The sequence below is a fragment of the Denticeps clupeoides genome, chromosome 8 (genome assembly GCF_900700375.1).
Source record: "Denticeps clupeoides chromosome 8, fDenClu1.1, whole genome shotgun sequence".
NCBI classification, from domain to species: Eukaryota; Metazoa; Chordata; class Actinopteri; order Clupeiformes; family Denticipitidae; genus Denticeps; species Denticeps clupeoides.
In genome coordinates this window covers 20410673-20423604 of record NC_041714.1, presented here as the reverse complement: position 1 = coordinate 20423604, position 12932 = coordinate 20410673, and the positions used below count along the sequence as shown (strand labels likewise).

Sequence of the window (12932 nt, the reverse complement as noted above, 5' to 3'; positions counted from 1 at the left end):
CGGATTCCTCCTATGTTCGCCATCTTGAGGAGAGAGCGAGAGTGTTGAATCTGTTATCATTACGTTCATCAAATCTTTTTATTAAGGTTTTATTAGAGCTGACTTTTCATAAAAAAAATATACTAAATTTAGTGTTCTTTATAGTATATATAGTCTATATATCCAGACACCCTTAGCCAAGATATTAAAACTGACTGTTGAAGTGATTAACATTGATTATCTGCTTACAATGATACCCTTAAAGGGATGTAAATATTTAAAGTAGAGGTGGGCATAGATTAATTTTCTTAATCTAGATTAATCTCACTGTAATCTTGGAAATAATCTACATTAATCTAGATTAATCTAGATTAAAATGGCTCATTTGAATTCTGCCGAAGGCATTCAGAATATGTGTGCTACCCAAATAATGACTAAAAGTAAGTCTTTGAGAACGGGTTTCTCAAGCCAGGTGGCGCATTAGACCAGGGGCTCATCTCCTGTTTCCAAAATGCATCACAAACTGCTTGAGAAAGCTGTTCTACTATGATAATTGGTGATGAAAATAAATTATGTTCAATAAGATGTACTTGTGTTTACCAACTGTTTATTCTGTTAAATAGCTGCATCCATGTTACCACGTCACGTTTGATGTGGTAATTTCACAGTTCGAAGACTCGTTCTCGCCCCCTACAGTGCAATAACACACATGCAAAATATTCCTAATATGTACGTAAATTAAAATGAAAGAAATAACTTTTTGCACACAAACCCCACGCACCTCACAACTCACGCCATGTGTCCAAGAGAACTAAACCAGGTCTCAAAAACAAAATAAAAGTCTTTAGAAAATAAGAAAATACAAGACACAAGAAAGAAGAAATATACTTATAAATCTAGTTGTAACCATTGAACTCTGGCACAATAGCTTGCGTAGTATAGACCCAGCTCCCAAACCAACTTTGTGAATAGATTAACAGCCATATTTTTTTTTATCGCCCGATAAGAGTCTCACGTTAACGCAGCACGTTAACGCCGATAACGGCCCACCACTAATTTAAAGAAATAGAAAAAATAGCTTAAAATGGACTCCCTTTTATCTATGTAGCGTAAACTGCTGAAGAAGACACAGAAGAAAGTGAAGAGGTTGTGAAACACTGCTGCACAGCACACGGTGACACAACAAGCGTGTCCTCTGTATTCATCCATCACCCTTGGTAAGCAGTGGGCAGCCATGACAGGCGCCCGGGGAGCAGTGTGTGGGGACGGTGCTTTCCTCAGTGGCACCTTGGCGGCTAGGGATTTAAACCAAAAACCTTCTGATTATGGGGCCGCTTCCGTAACCGCTAGGCAAGCACTGACCCACTCAAATAAAAGCAAAGTTGGACTGCTTTGACCTTAAACCGATTAATGAATAATCCACAAGGAATTATTTCTATAGAGAGATTATGTTGCTGATTATATTGATGAGGAGCGTTTACAATACCAAATGGTCCAAAATGAAATTCAAAGTGGTTCCCAGTGGCTTTAACTGCACTGAAAATACATGTGGTCTTACAAGTCGTGTAGTCATGTGACCACTTTTATAATTCTATCAGTCAGAGCACACGCTCTACTCTGCCATGGAATTATTGGAATGATTTTTGTGCCTTGTTATTAGCACGGATGCATGTTGCATTGTGGAGCAACTATTAATTATGGGCAATCAAAATGGGGAAACCCCGCTAATTCATGCGGATGAAGCAATTATTTAGTGGGCAAATGGCAATACATTAAGGAACATAATCCACTCATTCGCATTCATTCATGGGGACCAGATAAACCAGACAAAACCAAGGCACACGAGTGTTTCACAGAAATGACATGTCAAATGTCACAATTCTTTTGTGAAACTGTTTTGGGTGATTGTTAAAAGCAGAGGACACATTTCGTTGTGTCACCGTGTGACAATCACTTTCACTAGTAGCTCTCTGAAGGACAGCCAGGATGCTCAGTCCCCTGAAGTGAGACACACTCTCATCCACAGACTGCTGGTGCTGCATATGCATGCACAGCAGGCAAAGAATATCATTTTTTGACCGTTCTGCCGTACGTGCACACCGAGAGCGAATTGCATGAAAACACACAGTCATCTGCAGAGTCCCCAAAGTGTCATGAATTCTTCCCAGGGATATGCTGCTATGGTAACGGCTCTGTGATCACGTTGTTTTTACTTGCTTATTACAAAACCTTCCATCTTGTTTCATAGTTTTGCGTCTTTGGTTTTGTCCTAAAATATTAAATAATGTGGAAAACCCTTAAATCGGTAGCTTTTTCTTGCCTGGTGCAACTAATGCAAATCATGGTCAAAAGTGTTTTGCTCAGTGACCTCTCACTGCACCCAACAGGTTTTTAGTCTTCATAACGTCACGATTTACGCTATAATTTGCGCTATGATCGTGTCGTAAACAGTCGCGAGCGTTAAACGTGGTTGCCAGATCGCGTCCCCGGTTTAAGTCCCCCGCCCCTCCCGTCCCGTCCTCCGGGTCTGACTCCGCGCTCCGCGCTGCCAGCCCCGCCACCGCCGCCGCCGCTACTTTGCAACACGCCGCCCGGAGCCGCGCTGCCGTGGGTTGTCCGCCTCCGCGACGCGGTAAGAGCCCCCACCACCACCACCCCGCGTGGGCGTGCTATTTCGCGCCGGCGGGAGCGAGGCTGGCGCGAACGTACGCGCGTCGTACGCGGCGCGCCGGTAAAGTTTTTTTTTTGGGGAGGGACGGGCGACGGTGTCACGCGTTAGCCCCGCGCGGGCTAGCGGAGGAGTTCGTCGTGTGTCGCTCGGTCGGTGACGTAACGCCGCGTTATTAACGGGGTGGGGGGGGGGGGCGCATGTGGCAGCGCGGGAACGCGCCGCCGCGTCTCTGTTTGCGCGTACGTAGTTATTCGCGGCAATTCCGCCGTGACGTCTTCCCGTTTTTTTCCTCCCAGCGAGGCGTGTGCTAGCGGCCCAGCTCCTCCGCCGCCGCCGCCGCCGTCAGCGTGTAGTACGTGCCGCGCTCGCGGCGACGGCGTTACGTCACGTTAGCATGTGCAACTTTGGCCGCGCGGAGTCACCGCGCGTGATTGGTTACGTAAGCCACGTGTAACAACACGCTAGTACGTCGTTCAATTTTGCACGCGTCGCATCGGCTACCGCGCATTTACATTTTACATTTACAGCATTTACCAGACCCCCCTTATCCAGGGCGAATTATAACCAGTAGTTACAGGGACAGTCCCCCCCAGGAGACACTCAGGGTTAAGCGTCTTGCTCAGGGACACCATGGTATTTGAACCTGGGTCTTCTGGTTCATAGGCGAGTGTGTTACCCACTAGGCTACTACCAGCCATTACGCGGCTTGGTACGATTGTGGAAGAGAAGACGAGGAGCAAGAGAGCAGACTCAGAATCCGCGCCCTCCATTTGCCCACTGTGATGCCAACCATAACTTTATGACTGAGTTTTCAGGAAGACCACGCCTACCAAGGGGTCAGTGGTGGCCTAGCGGTTAAGGAAGCGGCCCCATAATCAGAAGGTTTCTGGTTCGAATCCCGTGCCACTGAGCAAAGCGCCGTCCCCACACACTGCTCCCCGGGCTCCTGTCATGTCTGCCCACTGCTCACCAAGGGTGATGGGTTCAATACAGAGGACACATCTCACCATGTGCACCGTGTGCTGTGCTGCTGTGTATCACAATGACAATCACTTCACCTTACCAAAGAATTTCAGATCCCCTCCAGTTCCTATTTTAAAAAACGTTCTCTCGCTGTTTTTCAGACGTTTGTTCTTGGACGCTTGGACGGAGGCGCATCGTTGGGAGCGGCTTTTCCTGAAGAATGCCCTGCACGAGCTGCGGTCACCGGCAAGAGGGAAAGAGGATGCAGTGGTTGCTATGGCAACATGGCATCACACTTAAAAGGCTGTGACCTCCGCCTCCCGTCCTCTGACCTCTGCCGCGACCCAAGATGGCCGCCCAGAGAAAGCACCTGGTCAAAGACTTTAACCGCCACATCACGTGCTACCTGTGCCGGGGCTACCTGATCAAACCCACCACGGTCACCGAATGCCTGCACACCTGTGAGGGGCCGTCAGCCTTGCGCTGCCCTTTTCTCCCGATTATATGACCCCCCTGGACGGCCACTGCATTAGAAACATTTCCCCACTCTACAGAGCCAGTCACAGACCACACATTATCAGACATTTACACACGTATCCAGAGGGCTTTGCAGTCAGTAGTGACAGGGACAGTCCCCCTGGAGACACTCAGGGTTGCTCAGGGACACAAAACTTATAAGTGCCACTTCTGGGTGGACGCTGGTCCAAAATGTCACACAGGAAATCCTGCGGTCTCTGACTCTATATGCAAGGTGTACCTTGCAGGGGACGTGTTTCTATTAACGTGGCCAGTGCTCGTATTTAGCATGTCGAAGCATACGCCGGTGTCATGGAAGTTCGTTTACGTTCTTAATCTTTCAATCTTGTCTGTCGTAGTTTGTAAAAGTTGTATTGTCCAGCACTTTGAGGAGAGTAACGAATGCCCACAGTGCGGCATACAGGTTCACGAAACCAACCCTTTAGAGATGCTGAGGTAGGCCGCAACTCGCACAGACACGCATGCGCGCACTGCCGAGATGGAATGAAAACCTGCCCTTCTTCTCGTCCCCAGGCTGGACAAGACGCTGGAAGAAATCATTTTCAAACTCGTGCCTGGACTGAGAGAAAGTATGCCGCGCTGTGTAGACTGTGCATGGTCGTGCATGCGCTAATGTGACGCGTGATTATGTCAGGCTTTATATTCCTTGTTTACCAGAGGAGGAACAGCGGGAGATCGACTTCTGGAGGAAGACCAAGTCGAAATCAAACGGTGAAGGTGAATAAGTCAAAGTTGCGCTCAGCAAGTTATCGATGGTGCGATATTGGTGGGGTGGAGCGTTGGTGGCCTAGCGGTTACGGGGGGTTGCCGGTTCGAATCCCGAGCTGCCAAGGTGCCACCGAGCAAAGCACCGTACCCCCCCAATCACTGCTCCCCGGGCGCCTGTCATGGCCGCCCACTGCTCACCAAGCAAAGGTTAAAAGCAGAGGACACATTTCGTTGTGTGCACCGTGTTCTGTTTTGCAGTGCTTCACTTTCGCTAATAATACAATTATTAGGGGTGTATTGGCAAGGAGCTCACGACACAATATGTATCACAATATGATTAGATCATATATGTTGTGAGACTGTAAATAGTTCAATATTCCGCTGTACAGCGCCACCTACAGGAGTGGAGGTTGTAGTAGCACGCTGATTCTCATCTGCTGACCTCGCTAAAGAAAAAGCTTGGTGGACTAAATTTGCATACCAAAATAACGATATTTGTTGCCCCTTTATCGATATAATATCACCACATAAAATATCGCGATATATTGCTGTATCGCTATTTTCGAAAACCCCTAATATGTATTCATTGTGTATTCAGATAGCCCTAGGTCCAAAAAGCCACGGCTAGATGACTATGACGACGAACAGGAGCGAGGGGGGGATTACCACAGGAGTGACCCCCAGATCGCCATCTGCCTGGACTGCCTGCGGAGCAACGGCCAGTCAGGAGACAGCACGGTCAAGGTGTGCCACGTTTATTTGCGTCCCCCGGCCTGCTTACGTACGTACACGAGCGTTTTAACTTTCTGTCGCCTCAAAGGGCTTAATGAAGAAATTCATTCGCTGTTCCACCCGGGTTACTGTGGGTACCATTAAAAAGTTCCTGTGTCTCAAGCTCAAGTTACCGAGCTCATATGAGGTAATAAAAACATTTTCTTTTCAGTACTTTTGGCCAGTGCAACACTTCGTGCGCCTTCATTTACTCACCACTAGCCTTAAAGGTCCCCTGACTTGAAAATTTGACTTTGTGAGATGATTTAACATTAATATGAGTGCTTTGGTCATTCTGCTTCGCCGTTTAGAGAGCGGCATCTCGAGACGGTCGGATCTGGAGTTTGTCCCCTTATGTCGTCACTAGGGGATTTACTTATTCTGGAAAAATGGCGAAAATAAACACGATTTCCATGAATGGCCGCTCTCCTCCTCATTAGCATTTAAAGCTACAGACACCGAAATCTCATTGTGGGACTGGATCAAAGTCGCTGTAATTCTGCACCAAGGCTGAATTTCGGAAAGAGACTTCAGACACAGTATTAGGGGACAAATAAGACCGATATAAAGCAAAAAATAACATCAGGGGACCGTTAAGATTGTTTAATTTACACATAGAGCAAAATATCTGAGATTTTATTATTTAAGAATTCCCAGGTCTTCAAGGTACAGCCTGGCTTTGAGTGTATAATTGCAGTTATGTATAAAATATTTATTCAGTGATGTGTGTGTGTGTGTGTCTGTGTGTGGTTGGGCCTCAGCTGGATGTGCTGTGTAATGGTGAAATCATGGGGAAAGACCACACCCTCGAGTTCATCTACCGCACACGCTGGAGACTGCAGGGAGACAGTGTAAGTATCTTGATCTTATTTCCAACTCTACTGGCCCGACATCCCTACTCTGCTGGTATTAAATAGGTAAAAACTAGACTTGTGGGCGGGTGTGTGTATAAGGTGTTTTTTTTTAGGGTGCTGTGGTGAAGGTCACATCCTAACCATGACCTTGTCCTTACAACACCATGTAGTATAGGAGGGCTTCTGTAGTGGCAGTGGTGGCCTAGCTGTTAAGGAAGCGGCCCCGTAATCAGAAGGTTGCTGGTTCGAATCCCGATCCGCCGAGGTGCCACTGAGCTAAAGCACCGTCCCCACACACACTGCTCCCCGGGCGCCTGTCATGGCTGCCCACTGCTCACTCAGGGTGGTGGGTTAAATGCAGAGGACAAATTTCACTGTGTGCTGTGCTGCTGTGTATCACATGTGACAATCACTTCACTTTACACTTTTAGTCTCCAAATACATTACACATGGCAACTCCCTTAAAAAGATGTAATTACTGAATGAAACAATAGTCTGTGATGCTAGTTACTGAAATGTCTCTCTGTCTGTCGGTAGAGTAGTTAGGGTTTGTTACCTGAGTTTCTCTTACTCTTATCTCTCACCATGCAGGCCTACCCCATGGTCCTGGAATACCGTCCACGCATTGACTTTGGTTAAACTTGTGGTCCTTCAACGAAGCTGCACTGAAACGAGGGGGGACATGTTCCACCCCGATGAACTTTACTTCAGTCGTCCATTCCTGGCGCCCGCGCTCCTCTCCGTTATACAACTTGTCATTACCAGTACGATACTGAGTGTCTTCATATTCAGCTCCACCTTTTCCAGCAACAGTGAGTGAGCAGGTTTTAAGGAGAGTGGGGCTAATAGGACTGTGTGTTGCTGAGAACATGGCATCCATGCCGAGTTAGGATGCTAGAAATGCACGCGCCAAAGGTTCTTTCACTTTGAGCTCATTGCACGAGAGGAAGGGGACACTACATTAGCTTCCTTCATCTTTTTTCTTCCCATCCGCAGCATCCCTTTCTCTGTTTCTCCCTCCCTCCCTCTCTCAGGCAGTGCAGTGTAATGGCTTCATTATGCTCTGAGGTACATATAGATTTTAGACCGACGGGTGGCACCTGCCAAAAAGGCAAAAACATTGGCCAAATTGTGACATTCTACTGCCTAAATAAATGCCTTTTGTCATGGGGATCATATTTTTAGACTACAGTCATGCAATTAACAAGGCCTACTGTGTCTGAAACGTACATCGTTTCTCATTACGCAGCTTCTCAACTGCATAATGAGAGATAATGTTACTCCAATACACTCTCAGTACAAGTAAGCTTGTAATGTCCACAAGAAGCTGCTAAACTGGGACACCGAGCATGTATTGGGGGGACGATTGCATGAAATAAAAGTAGAGAATCTGCATTTTCCCCCCTGGGTTTTGGCCTAACTACTCCTGATACGTTTCCCACTCTTGCATCACCTGCTTTTCAAAAACATGCCATCTTTTTTACTACGTGAGGGTTTTTAACCCTTTCATTGCAGTACAGACATACAAAGTGTATGATTTTAAGTGACACAAGTAACTCCTGACCATATCTGTCAATTCAGTTGTGTGGGTTCTTTTTTCACGTTAGACATTTCAGTATCTCAGCATGTTAAATGCTATGTAAGGAATAAACATGTGTGAGTACGAGTCTAGATATCAGAGTTGGCATGTCCAGGTATGGCCACGAGCCTTTCACATCAGTGCAGAGCTACTGCAACATTGTTCTTAGTACTTGCACACAGTGTATGTTGGATTCAATGGTGACCACCGGCACTGGAATAGTTATGATTATGGTTATGGAAGGTGTGTATCTGTGGCCTGATGTGTAAGATCCTCCTGACTGTCCAGAGGCATGTCCAGCCACTGCAGACAATACGTTCCTCTCATTCTCAACTCTACTTGTGCTCTCGGCAAGTCTTTCAGCAAATCTCGGTATATGATTGGTATAAGAAATGGCCACATCTAGGCTGTGTAAATCACCGGTTGTCTCTGTGTGCTGCAAATGTATTTTTGTATCATAAAAAGAATAAAAATGCTGCTTAGGATATTGTAATTTATTATATTTTTAAATGTAAATGGTTCAGAGATGCATCCATTTAGCCCCTTAGAAACATATATAATGGTTCTGTGAGTAACCGGATATGTTATAATTGCTATTATTATTAATAAAGTTAATTAACTATTGCTTGGGTTTTTTATATATATAGTTTGTCTGTCTGCATTCCTTATTGCAGTTGTTGTGAAACTTTTCACTGTGAGTACCACCATTGCAATGGCCATGAAAGTACATTATTGTTGGCCTATTAACTATAGTTTAAACAAGCAGCAATTTACTCCTGATATAATTAATATTTATTATTAATATTAGTGGTAGTAGCCTAGTGGGTAACACACTCGCCTATGAACCAGAAGACCTGGGTTCAAATCCCACTTACTACCATTGTGTCCCTGAGCAAGACACTTAACCCTAAGTTGCTCCAGGGAGACTGTCCCTGTAACTACTGATTGTAAGTCGCTCTGGATAAGAGCGTCTGATAAATGCCATAAATGTAATATTTATTATGTCACCTACTGACAAATGTACTGCATCTACATATTATCTAGACATAAGTATTTCATCTTCAGAAAAAAATCTCATAACCTTTCAGTGCACCCTAAAAGCATTACAGTTTGAGAACCAATGGCATTTTGTATTTTTCTTATTCTATATGAATATATATGAAATATCAGTCGAGTATGCTAAAAAAAAAAAGGGCGGGCTTTAATGTGATCTGTTGTAGTTTTCTCAGGATAAGGAAGCAGGTATCTGATTTTCCCTTTTCTTCTGATTGTTAAAGCTTAATTATCAAATCCAGGGCACCTCACAGGGTATCTCAACCCATTACTTGGGTTGACTCGGATGGGTAGCAGCTAAAAACGCGACTTGACACACAGAACAACACATTGCCATCTGTTCATGTTTATTTAGCACTTTTGGCTGAACTATTATAAACCCGTCGTCCCACAGATTTGACCCACCAAGTGGCCCAGCAGCCTACCATCGCATTTTAAAAATGATATCGCTGTAGCTGTGTGCACATGTGAATATGTGGAGGACTGCATTTCTCCTGGCTTAACCCTCCCCGAAAAAACAGAAGCAGGAATGCGACCGCCACACAACGCAATCGCACAAACGTCGGTGCACTGTTGCGTATTCCTGGGTCGGATGAACAGTGAAGGTTGCAGACATGTAGGGTAGAGTTACCAGCGAGCGATTTATAACTCTCACATGAAAACCAACGGGTGGCACACCTAACCCATACTACTCACAAAGAAACCCAACAACATTTTACATTTACATTTAGAGCATTTATCAGACGCCCTTATCCAGAGTGACTTACAATCAGTAGTTACAGGGAGAGTCCACCCATGGAGCAATATAGGATTAAGTGTCTTGCTCAGGGACACACTGGTAGTAAGTGGGATTTGAACCTGGGTCTTCTGGGTCATAGGCGAGTGTGTTACCCACTAGGCTACTACCACCACAACAAACATATAATGCACTATATTACACATTATATTAAATAAAGTTGAATAGAGCCTTTTTTTTTGCTTTATATGGTGACTGACCTATTGTCCAGTCTAATGTCTAATGTGTCCCGATGCGTGCCCTTCCCCCAAATGAAATACAGAAGCAAGTAGTCCCACAACTTACTTTTAAGGTCAGAGTGGTCTGGGTCACTTACATTTGTACTTTTTAAAATAATATTATTATTATTATTATTATTATTCTTGCTGTTACCATTGCGAGTGTGCCGGCATGTGAAGGTTGTATGTAGTGAGGTAAATGACTACCCTGCCTGTTTTAAATATGGGTATTGTTACTGGAGACAGAACTAAATTATTACTTGCTCTAAATATGGTTCTCATCGCCGAGATTGGTGTCAGTCTGTCAGTCCTGGTCCCTGCTTGGAAATGACATCAGCACAGAGCAGTCGGTCATTTCTTCTCCATCTACAGTGACGAACCGCTCACATGCAGCATTCCACACGTCACCGATCTCACTTGGGGGTGAGTTCGCAAAAATGCCTGCTAACGTGAAATCTCAGGAGTCATATTTTTGTGTATTTTATAATCATTTATGAATAATGTGTAATAATATTTGTTTCTACTTTGATTATGAACTGCAATACGCTCAGAGGGCACATCTGTTTTCTATACATTGATCAAATAAAAATATTGAGTTCAATGAATGTTTTGTGTCTTGGACCAATTACACATTTTATTTTGTATTATACATTTTATGTTTTATGGAGGTAGAACATAGGTAACTGGTGACTGCATGAGATGACTTATTTCAGGTCAGATGATTATCGCTTTGCTCATGATGTTCATAGCCAAGAGCTGAAGGGGCCACTGGAGTCAGGTGTCAATTGCAGGTGACAGATGGTCTGATGCCAACGGACTATCTTCAATATTCATCAGAGTTACGCACTAAATGTGTGATTTTTTTTTCACTGTGGACCTGAATGTCACAGATATTTTAGCAGAGTGCCCACCCAGTGCCCAGTGAGTGAATGACACAGTATTTAACTTTTTGAAAAGCAGATGTTAATAAATAAAAATGAAATAATTTTTACATTTGTTAACATTTTTTTTCATACGAAAATACAAAAAAATAATACTACACTAATTCAGGCGTATTGTTTTATAGAAAAGTTACTTTTAATGCGGGAAAACTGAAACTGTGGAAGAAAGCAATATCACACACTCTGTGTTTTTAACCAGAGTCGCAGGAATTGTTTTTGGTGAAACAGCAGTGTACTGATATACTGTACACATACTTTTTTAAAGAAACTGTAGCAAATTACTTTTGAAGTATGTGGCATAATTGTCCATTTTTAAACACTGGTCCTAATGTGTTAAACAGTCAGTAGGTCGTTTTTTGCACATTTGCATGTCCGGCATTTAGCAGAGCGCCTGACAACCGGTAGATACAGGAACGGACACTCAGAGTTGAAAGTCTTGCTCGGGGACACAACAGTAGTAAGTGGGGTGTGACCCTGTGACTTTGTGGCTTTCTGGTTCATAGTCAACTGTTATACCCGCTAGGCTTCGACATTCCAAGTGTGCTCCTATTGTGCCATATTTTCCCAAGGATGAAGCGGGGAATATTCGGAACATTCTGCAAGAGCAAGCGGAATGATAGTGGCGGCAGCCTCACTAAATGACAGCTGACACCCGAGAGACATGCCTCTCGGAACTACCCACAATTCCTTAATACCACCTGGAAATCCATGGCCTAATCAGAAAGGGCCGACTTTTAATCAGGGACACAGCTGGGCATTTTGGTGCCTGCTTTCCTGTGAACTGATACGACCTCATTGGGGTTCCATGAAAAGCATGTCTGTAGGATTAGGTGATGGTTCTGTGCTTAATATTCTTTGTAGGCCTCCATTTGAGAGCACACAGCAAGGAGTAAAACTTCCAGATTCACTACATCAGTAACCATGTTCCCTGGGTCTTGCTGAGGAGCTGGATAGAGAGAGCTGGACATTTTGATCCAAACACTATGCTTCACACAGCACCTCCATGTGGTAGAAGAGGGTACTTGCAGACACTCCCACTCACTCATCTATAACTCCTGAACCCAGAGCCCGGAGCCCAACCCTCTGCAGGGATTACATACTAACTCACAAAAATGCACACAATACGCATACGTATCTGTAGAGTAGAAAAAGAACTTGAGCCCTGGTGTCTAATTTCTGATGTCTGAGCTCCAGTACCTGGACTCATCTTCATTATCCAGCTGCGACGGTGACATCGCACATCGAAAGATCTTAAAGTGAAGTACAGCACAGCACACGGTGCACACAGTGAAATTGGTCCTGTGCATTTAACCCATCCCCCTGAGTGACCTTTACATCCTTTGCGAGAGATATGTAGTTCACTGGTACAGTAGCAACAAAAGGATCTGATCCCGCCCATGGTACTCATTATAGAGCTGGCTATAACGTGGGGGCCTATCGGGTAAGGATCAGACCTGTTACCAGAAGGTTGCCGGTTCGAACCCCGAGCCGCCTCAGTATAAAACTTCATACTTCCAATCTTCATAACAACCATGCAGGGGAGCAGTGGGCATACAAGCAACATCGTTCCCATCGAACAACCCTACCTGTTATCCCCTGTAAGTACAGTAGAGGCCAAAAGTTTGGACTTACCTTCTCATTCACCGTGTTTTCTTTATTTTCACGACGATTTACATTGGTAGATTCTCAGTGAAGGCATCAAAACTATGAATAAACAGTGACTGTGGAGGTCAGGTCTCCACTTTTTGTTAAGTACATAACTCCACATGTATTCATTCATAGTTTTGATAGTGAGAATCTACCAATGTAAATGGTCATGAAAATAAAGAAAACAATGAATGAGAAGGTGGGTCCAAACTTTT

At 44.7% G+C, this 12932-nt stretch overlaps 1 protein-coding gene across 3 annotated transcripts; it reads left to right on the top strand.

Moving 5' to 3' along the window:
* The first annotated feature begins 2446 nt into the window (after positions 1–2446).
* pcgf5a (polycomb group ring finger 5a) lies at positions 2447–8686 on the top strand. Of its 3 annotated transcripts, none has more exons than XM_028990192.1 (9): positions 2447–2611; positions 3775–4074; positions 4489–4585; positions 4664–4719; positions 4808–4867; positions 5457–5602; positions 5679–5777; positions 6391–6480; positions 7075–8686. In XM_028990192.1, exons 2-9 carry the CDS (start codon positions 3963–3965, stop codon positions 7120–7122), a joined length of 708 nt encoding a protein of 235 aa, XP_028846025.1. In that variant the 5' UTR covers positions 2447–2611; positions 3775–3962; the 3' UTR covers positions 7123–8686. The 3 variants fall into 3 exon arrangements, with proteins under 3 accessions (XP_028846025.1, XP_028846026.1, XP_028846027.1); XM_028990193.1 differs by lacking the exon at positions 2447–2611 and adding an exon at positions 2617–2710; XM_028990194.1 differs by lacking the exon at positions 2447–2611 and adding an exon at positions 2733–2799.
* Positions 8687–12932: the final 4246 nt, after the last annotated feature.